Genomic DNA, 10,303 nt, shown 5'->3' on the forward strand with positions numbered 1-10,303 from the left:
TCAATATTGACGAGAAAACAATACAAAAACAATGGTAGGAAGTTCCACGAAAGTTAAGAATGAGTCATAAAATAGCAGATGTTAAATTTGTAATTTGTTTTGTCATTGGTTCCTCCTGAATAATAAAATAAATAAAGTCCGACTGTCGCTTATAGAGGTATAGATACGTAGCAGTCTCACTTACGGAGGTCCATGAGGGAAAAACGACTCTCGCTTACAGAGGTTTCTGTTTCTCGCTCATAGAGGTTTTGGGAGCTTAAAATGACGGGTCTTGGCTATTACTCTCACTTATAGAGTTTTCTCACTTATCCAGTTCTCACTTACCCAGGTTTGACTGTATACCTAGTCAGGTCATAAGTATTGTCACACAGTAAAAACTTTTCTTTTAGAATGCTTGCCACAAAAAAGTTTATTGAATTCGAATTTCGAATTGTTCATGAAAATAAAAATGTAAGTATATACTTTTAGATTTTTCCTCATTTTTAAATATGGAGTGGACGCTTAAAGAAGACCGTGTTGCAGTTATTGCGCTGCATCGTTGCGGTTACGCGCCAATTAAAATTTTTAACATACTGAAAAATTTGAATATAACCAAAAGATTCGTTTATCGTACCATCAAACGATACAATGAAGACTCTAGTGTAGATGATAGGTCAAGAAGTGGACGCCCTCGGTCTGTTAGGACTCCAGCAGTGATAAAAGCTGTGAAGGCGCGAATTCAAAGAAATCCCAAACGTAAGCAGAAACTGTTGGCCCTTCAGATGGGGTTAAGCAGAACCACGGTGAAAACGGTGTTAAATGAAGACTTAGGGCTTTGGGCATATCGAAGAAAAACAGGACATCGTTTGAATGCTCGTCTAATGGACCTGAGACTGAAGAGATGCCGCGCTTTGTTAAAGCGGTACGCGGGAAAAAATATCGAGAAATTCTTTTTTCGGATGAAAAAATTTTTACCGTAGAAGAGAGCTACAACAAACAAAATGATAAGGTGTACGCACACAGTAGTGAAGAAGCGAGCAACCGTATTCCGCGTGTCCAACGAGGTCATTTTCCATCCTCGCTCATGGTATGGTTGGGAGTTTCTTATTGGGGCTTAACAGAGGTACATTTTTGTGAGAAAGGTGTAAAAACAAATGCAGTTGTGTATGAAAATACAGTCCTGATGAACCTTGTGGAACCTGTTTCTCATACCATGTTCAATAACAGGCACTGGGTATTCCAACAAGATTCGGCGCCAGCTCATAGAGCGAAGAGCACACAAGACTGGCTGGCGGCGCGTGAAATCGACTTCATCCGGCACGAAGACTGGCCCTCCTCCAGTCCAGATTTGAATCCGTTAGATTACAAGATATGGCAACAATTGGAGGAAAAGGCGTGCTCAAAGCCTCATCTATCTATGTTTTGTTAAGTTCATTTTGGTATATGAATGGTTACATAATGAATAAACTTGTTTCAATTATTTTACATTAAACATGTGACAGAATTTATGACCTGACTAGGTATAACTGTTATTGCTATTAAAATTGCAATAACCAGGTGATAAGATCAAAAGAAATCATCATAATAATACTACAATCACGTGGCTTTGAAACTGCCGAGAAAGCATTGGACGGAAAAGGTTTTACTTAAAAAAATTAGAATCACAATTTTTCAATAATATTTTTGAAGAGCGTTGGCCTAAAACCATTTGCCGCTGCCATAAATGCGACAAGATTGTTGATTGTCTCACCGAAGTGAAAGGAAAGATTTGTAAAAAACTTTCATTAGCGTTTTGTTTCTTGATTACGTGGACCGCACAATATTTCACAACACTCTAAATTTTAAACCACTAACATGTCCGTTCTGTAATTATAAGCAATAGTCTAAGCACAATTTAATATATATAACAATTAATTGAAATCGTAATATACCGTAACACGTCACATACCATTAATCATACTATTAATTATTCGGTCAGAGATATTCCAAAAATTTACCATTAAACAATAAACAAAACAAGATATTTTAAAATATCGAAAATTGTTCAAATTGTAATTGCTACACATAAAAAAACGGGAGAATAACACGTGGCGCTAAAGATTAGATCCCTTTGTCGTAATTATGCAAGTTTTTTCCCTTCGCCACGTACTGTCAAGGTGTTTGGAGTCTCGGATACGCGGTACGTGAATACACCGTGACCTTTCGGACTAAGGGACTGACTGGTCCAACCGCATGCTTCACCGCTCCAAGTATGAAGGAATTTACAACGCTAATACCGAGCGCCTGTCACGAAAAACGACTCGACAAGGTTGCGTTTGTATATAAAGTTCAATTGGTTGGTCACAATTTAAGCATTAAGCGATGTGTAAATTGATATAAATAGAATAGTTATAATATTTTTTTTTTAAACTCAGAATCTAAGTTTAATGTAATCTGTGACTTTATTATCTATGAGTTTTGATGGACTTTTTGGCGGGAGACTTTTTGGAGGGAACGCGAGGAGTGAAGTTGTGTGATTTTGTCTATTTAGTGTTTGTCCTGGTTTAAATGTGTAATAACGGTGGTTTATCAACTGTTTAATATCTGTGAAAGTGGCCAAATGTGGGAAAATGAAACAAAGCCGCTGGACGTAACTTCTCAGGATCCTCCTCTAAAAAGCCCACTGAAAAAGTCTCAGTAAATAACCACGATTTTACTGAGATTATATTTCATCCCGTATCATCTCATCTCATTTCATTTCATTTCACTCCATAATAACATTTCTCATAAAAATAAGAATATAAATTAAAATAAGACTTGACTTAAAGGTCTTAGTTAACGGATCATAAAATCCCTTAAAAAAATTATTTACTTAGTATTGTCAAAATAAATCTCGCTATTCGTTCTTGTGTACTAGGAACAATATTAATTGGACGGGACTTTTTGGCGGGAACGCGAGGACCGAATTTGTGTGAATTGTTTTATTTTGTTTTTTTATTTTTTATTTTTAGCCAGTTTTATTATTCTAAGTCTCTTCGTCGATAGCTGCTATACCAAAAAAAATATGATAATATAAAATATTTTCGACAAATAGTATTGAGTTTTGTTTTTCGATTTAGTATTTGTACAGGTTTCGATGTCGGTTGTTCCGCTACATGATTTAAAATCACAAAAAATGTGCTTATATGTATAAAATGTATTTTGATGTATTTGTAAGGTTCAGTAAATTTATTGTAACGTTTTAATTAGTATAAAAGCTTGGTTGGATTTGAACTATTATGTTATTGCCGTCAACGACCGCCCCGCATGTGGTAATCGTCTTATCGATTTAGTACTTTATTCAGATATGAACAGAATTAATTATACTTTAAATTTTAATTCCAGAATCAAGGAAAAAATCGGAAAAATGTAAAAACTTGGTTGTCCGTGAAAACGCGATAAACAGTTTTTACATTTTAAATAATAATTTAAACATTTTAAATAACAATCCATTTAGGTATGTTCTTATAACAATTTTGCATGCCACTGTAACCGAAGCATAAAGAAATGACATCTTTATTGAATAATAAGGGGATACGCTCAATCAATCGAATTTGTGGCAATTTTTTATACACATACTATTCCATATATTTACGACGCCCATCATATTGTAAATTACAAATGAGCTTCCAGAAACCGAATCTAGTTTTGAGATATATTAATGAAAATGAATTCGCAGCACTGGAAGAAAGCGAATAAAAAAACGTATAAAATTTGCATTAAAACCATCACGAGTCCGCATAAATAATACTAATGACGTGAAGGTTTACAAACTAATAGTGATGTCAGTTTAATCTCAAAGTTATGTGTAAACTTGCACTATGTAAACACGCGTCGTGGGGTCATTGCGCCAAGCCTGCATGCAACCGAAAACAAAAAAAAGAGTAATTGCGCCTTATTTATGTAAATTAAAATTGATTTAGTTTTACTTCTGAGCGGAATCACATAAGTATCATTTGACAAGCTTACTATTTTAAAAATAAACATTATATTTCACAAGGTTTGGTTTTTTAAATTGACATTCATAAGTTAGTAGTAGACGCCATATTTTAAAATCCCACAGTTATGTAGTCAAAATGTTTAATGCAACGGAAATGACCTTTTTTTTCGTTGCTGTACTTTTTACGTAAAATGCTAATTGTTAGTTTTTTAGTACCTAAGAAAGACAATTTACCATTAATAAAATTTTTGCAACAATTTAATTTGACAGTGAGAATCGATTATTCATTTTCTTGCAACAATAGCGCACCGGCAACGCTAATGTGTTAAAAAACTGCATAAATCGTGTTTCACTTCATACGTGTTCCATTATTAATTTCATGCTTTCACTAGTTTTTGCTTAAGCAAAGTTACTATTAAGTTGACTACAAAAGTAAATATACCTAATATGTATTATTAATACGAATGATGCGTGTAGTTTCGAAATTATGAATGAGAAACGATCGCTCTCACTTCGGTGACGTTTTAGAGATCGAATGACAGAACAGAATTTTTTTTAATTTTCAACTAAGTTTTCGAGCGAGGAGTTTTTATTGTAACATCCAGATGATATTACCATAGAACATGTGTCAGTACATCTGCTTATTTGTAATTTTTTTGGCTTCCATTGTGTTATGGGAACTAAGTTATTTACAGATTCAATTAAACGAAGTTTTTTCGTTGGCACGTCGTCGTTATATATTCCTCCATTGTTTCAGCCTAAGATTTGCTAAAGTAATCATTAGTTTCGCTAACAAAGATTATCTGAATCTTGGCAACAATGAATTACTTAACACAGTGTGGGTCATTAAAAGCATTGTTTTGGATCAGCAAGAAACAGATGCCATTCATTGAACATGAACAGACCTTCTTTGCGGGTTATTAAACATTCCAAATTAAAGTAATTGAGTTTCAAATGAGTGCTACCTGAATTTGTCAGCACAGTGATTCACGAGGCTTACGTAAAGTAATATAATGACTTCATTTAGAAGTCTATGTGATAGTTAAAATGGTATAAAAAAATCAATAGAAATCTTTTGTGAATATAAAACAATAGAAGACTGAGGAGCAGCATTCAATCATAATGAAATATACTCAGTTACAGTAACGGAACAAAATGTAGGATGAAACCAGTTTAAAACTTTACGCACGAGAGCTTTGGCAACTGTCCCCGTAACAAAATGATCTTATCTAAATGCGCTACATCAAACCTACAAACAAAGCAAAACCACTCACATTCCACACAAGCCAGACAATGACATCGCAATTTCGACCAATTCGAAATTAAATTACGATTTAAGTCCTTTGATATGGATTTAAATAGTCGTTTACTTTAACAGAGGGGAATAGAGCACATCCAGAAGCGGCACTCACCGTTGGTGCCAAAATAGTCATCCTTGTCCATTATATCATGCTGGAAACCATAAGCAGGGAGCCATGCATGGGAACCCGGGGGCTCGGGCCAGTCTGAAATTCGGACCTCTTCCATTTCAACATCAACACAACACTGCACTCCACTAGTGTTCACTCTGAGTAATCACGAGCATGCATGGACTACCTCTTCGTTCGTCCATTAGTTGGTCATTTAGGGCGATAACGGTTGTCGATTCGGAGCTGCCTGCGATGCCGGGCAGGTGCACTGTAATCTTTCACTAAAATACGTACACGCACAGCGGGGAGCGGCGGCTGACTGTCGGTCGAGCGGCTGGGATGGCGCGCGCGCTGCGATCCCTCCGCGATTCAAGATATCTATTGCTGCAAAAAAATCCAGACGCCAATAGTGCGTCTCAGCTGTGCTTTTGCCTGTTTCTTGCACCTTGAACGGAAATCGAATCGGAGAACTAGAATAACGAGCTGCGAACCAGTTGCTTGTTTACAATATACACGAGTAAAACTGATTTGGATACAATTAACTAGTTGCTTATACCGGCACAGTGGCAATAGAAATGAGCATTGCCCACAAATAAATAGATACATTGCAGGCGGCTGTGTTAATTGGTTTGCTTGTCAGGATTGTTTATTTACAAATGTAAGTCGTATTTGATATTTTATCAGACTTTCTATTAGGGCCCGTATTTAACATTTTCATTCATTCAATTATCGCTATTAAATGAATCGCATTTTTAAAACACCAAAATGATGGTCTAACGCGCTACCGTGCGTTATACATATTCCCGTCGAATTTTTATATTTAAGTATATATTTTTTATGGTAATCGTCATACAAATCACGGTTACCTTACTTACATGTTGTTACAACACTTTCAAAGTACAAATTAGGAGAAAGTCTCGAGTCCGTGGCGTATAAAAAGCGGATAGAACGCGTATTATGTTCGAATTAAATAATGTTGTGAAAGAAAAGTAGAGTGTACCTATGTTATGACTTACGGTAAATGGCATTGGGAAGGTTAATGAACTGATGCTATAGTATTTTTTCTTTTTAGATATTGAATGTCATTTGATTCATTTGAAATATTCTTTTTACGATCGAAATTCTGGTTTTCCATACTAACTTGCTAAGTAACAACGAAATTGCGACATTGCAGATCTGCTAAAAAAATTGATGCATGCTGTAAATGTAACCCAAATGCTTCCTTGAATAAATCACAGAATAGAGAATTTGTACACTTTATTGTTCACCAAGTAAGCACCAAACTGCGGTGAAAATATCTTATTATTATTTCTTAGTACATAACAAATAAAAATATAATAAAATAAATATGTTATAATTATAATTATAACTATATATCTTCGATTTTCGCTGGTCATAGATATAATTAGACCTACTTTTACGGTTTAATCTCGCGTTATTATTGTCGTTATCATTATTGTGTTAATATTTATTTATGTTATTAGGTATACATAGGAAATTGGCGTTAAGTGTGTGTACTGAAATGTATTTATTTTTGTATAAATATTTTTTATTTCTACATACATACATTTCTACCAGTGCAGTCGTAAGTTTTCAATGCCATTCTCGTGGAAGTCAGGTTTACGGGTGTGACAAAATCTTCAAAGGAATTTTGTGCTGCCCCTCGGGTATAAAGTTTATCCCTGCTAAAATTTGTCTTGTTTGTCTAAAATTTGGAAAAAGTAAAAGTTTGTAGAAGACTTTATGGATGGATGGATCTAATCTATGATGCAAAACTTCCAACCCTAATTCTTCTAGCTTATATACCGTCATAGCTATACAGGCAGCTGTATATATATACCTAGTCAGGTCATAAATTCTGTCACATGTTTAATGTAAAATAATTGAAACAAGTTTATTCATTATGTAACCATTCATATACCAAAATGAACTTAACAAAACATAGATTCTTATGACACTAAAGTTTATTCAAAATGACCTCCGTGATTTTGAATACAGGCCTTCAATCTGCGCGGCCAGTCGTCAATCGCAGCACGAACGAGGTCCATGTCAATATCGGCGGCTGCCTTAATCTAGGATGTCTTGAGTGACTCCAAATTGGGATGAGGCTTTGAGCACGCCTTTTCCTCCAAGTGTTGCCATATCTTGTAATCTAACGGATTCAAATCTGGACTGGAGGAGGGCCAGTCTTCGCCGCCAGCTAGTCTTGTGTGCTCTTCGCTCTATGAGCTGGCGCCGAATCTTGTTGGTATACCCAGTGCCTGTTATTGAACATGGTATGAGAAACAGGTTCCACAAGGTTCATCAGGACTGTATTTTGATACACAACTGCATTCGTTTTTACACCTTTTTCACAAAAATTAACCTCTGTTAAGCCCCAATAAGAAACTCCCAACCATACCATGAGCGAGGATGGAAAATGACCTCGTTGGACACGCGGAATACGGTTGCTCGCTTCTTCACTACTGTGTGCGTACACCTTATCATTTTGTTTGTTGTAGCTCTCTTCTACGGTAAAAATTTTTTCATCCGAAAAAATAATTTTCCGTTTTTTTTTTCCGGCGTACCGCTTCAACAAAGCGCGGCATCTCTTCAGTCTCAGGTCCATTAGACGAGCATTCAAACGACGTCCTGTTTTTCTTCGATATGCCCGAAGCCCTAAGTCTTTATTTAACACCCTTTTCACCGTGGTTCTGCTTAACCCCATCTGAAGGGCCAACAGTTTCTGATTACGTTTGGGATTTCTTTGAATTCGCGCCTTCACAGCTTTTATCACTGCTGGAGTCCTAACAGACCGAGGGCGACCACTTCTTGACCTGTCATCTACACTAGAGTCTTCATTGTATCGTTTGATGGTACGATAAACGAATCTTTTGGTTATATTCAAAATTTTCAGTATGTTAAAAATTTGAATTGGCGCGTAACCGCAACGATGCAACGCAATAACTGCAACACGGTCTTCTTTAAGCGTCCCCTCTATATTTAAAAATGAGTAAAATTCTAAAAGTATACATTTTTATTTTCATGAACAATTCGAAATTCGAATTCAATAAACTTTTTTGTGGCCAGCATTCTAAAAGAAAAGTTTTTACTGTGTGACAGTACTTATGACCTGACTAGTTATATAATATATATTATAGACCGTTATTGCTTAACATTTTCCCATGGACACCTAAAATACGGCCTCCAAAATACATTTAAAACTAAACCTCCGAACTTCAATTGCGTACTGTTAATATAACCAGACCTTAAATGTTATAAAATTTTATCGGAATTTTTATTTCAGCTTTCAATTGGAATGCTTGTGAAGAAATAATTACCCATATTGCTTATTCGCGTGACCACGATACTCGTTATTTTCAAACGCCCGAGTCTAACGTTTTATTAATATCAAAACTCTGACCTCTCGAAATTGTTTGTACTTTGTTATAAATTAGCGTAATAGCTTAAGCTGGTTACGCATTTATTTCATTTACGAAATGCTATTTTTTATTTATTTCGAAAACGTTTCAATGTAACTTTCATTTTGTTTTTTTCATTTTAATATAATAAATACATATATAAGAAAATAAAACCTCGCTTTCGCATTCTCGACCTTACTATGACTTAATTAATCTACAGTGAATTCATATTTTTAAATAGATTACTTTGATGAAACCATTGTTGGCCAATCATTGAAATTGACAATCACTGACACTTCAAGATTTCGGTTTATTGTACTATGATTTTCCCTTTTATTTTGTTATTGACATTGTGAAGAAAAAAAAATTACTGAAATTTTTATGGATAGCCCTAAAGCTCGTTAATTGATAATAAACAAAAAAGAAAGAAAGCCGTTTGACAAACTTAGAAGAAAATAGTCCTTAATTGTTTTATCTTTATTTATTTATTTAGTAAAAGACAATATCCCTAGACAATGTTCGCATAAATATTAATGGTACAGTAGTAGAAAAATTTGTTCCCTGGGAGGGTAAATCTCCTAGAAAATCTACCGGTTCAATACCGGTTTCCTCGGGCCGGGAGGAAATAGCCGGGACGTAGGGATGTAGTGCGAAGCGCATCTTTCTCCGTGAACTTAGACGGTGCTTTTTTTGGTCTAAGGACACATGTGCTATCTGTGGCTTCATGGGGCACATCCCTTCCTCAGGTGGTACTATTCTTAATGGAAAAAAAACTAAAACAACTCGATGCGCGAGTTCAATGACCTCGAGGGACGCACAAGGGCGTTGTTTTACATTGCAAAAATTACAAATTACGAATTTCTCAAAATTCTAAGCATGTTTGCTTACATTTGCAAATGAAATATTGTTTTCAATTCGTGTTCAGATAGTTTGTTATTGCTGTATTGGCAGTTCCCCTCGATACACGATATCGCTACATACCTAAACACTTATTACTCCGCCTCTTGCTTTCCACTTTGACTAGACACAAAATTTGGCGCTGCGCCACCATATGTATTTGTATGATACATTATCAACAACGTCAAACAGTTTACGTTTAGTTTTGTTTGTACAACTTCTTCATAACCATCATCGTTCGATATTTTGTATTTGTTATCCAAGTGATTACTTATGCTCAAACATAGTGCTGTAGGGTACTAGCACAACATTTGCTTCCACCACTGATAATAGGAGCTAAGAATAGCTCCAACCACACGACTGAACGAAGACGATAACAAACCTGAATTGGGACGGGAAGGTATAAACAATTGAAGTCTGCGTGGTCTAAAGGATAAGACGCCCGGTGTACTCGGATCAAGTGATGCGGATGTTCAAATCCCGCAGGCAGGTACCAATTTTTGAAACGAAACTACACACATCACACAGCTTCACGATGCAGGAATAGCATCGTGGACTATACACCAAAACCCCACAATTTCTCGTATATTTAATTAGTAAGTAAATGATGTTTTTTTTTTATTGCTTAGATGTGTGGACGAGCTCGCAGCCCACCTGGT

At 35.7% G+C, this 10,303-nt stretch overlaps 1 protein-coding gene across 3 annotated transcripts in view; it reads right to left on the bottom strand.

The window, feature by feature from the left end:
* The window catches only part of LOC114245540 (uncharacterized), a 110,438-nt gene extending 104,762 nt beyond the window's left edge, over positions 1-5,676 (bottom strand). Inside the window, exon 1 of one of the 3 annotated variants that reach the window (XM_028177746.2) lies at positions 5,534-5,676. In XM_028177746.2, the coding sequence (XP_028033547.2) occupies positions 5,534-5,549 (16 nt within the window). In that variant the 5' untranslated portion in view covers positions 5,550-5,676. Of the gene's footprint in view, positions 1-5,349 lie in introns of all 3 variants that reach the window. The other 2 variants (XM_028177743.2, XM_028177747.2) reach the window with 2 other exon arrangements.
* Positions 5,677-10,303: the final 4,627 nt, after the last annotated feature.

Source organism: Bombyx mandarina, chromosome 15 (genome assembly GCF_030267445.1).
Source record: "Bombyx mandarina strain Sakado chromosome 15, ASM3026744v2".
NCBI classification, from domain to species: domain Eukaryota; kingdom Metazoa; phylum Arthropoda; class Insecta; order Lepidoptera; family Bombycidae; genus Bombyx; species Bombyx mandarina.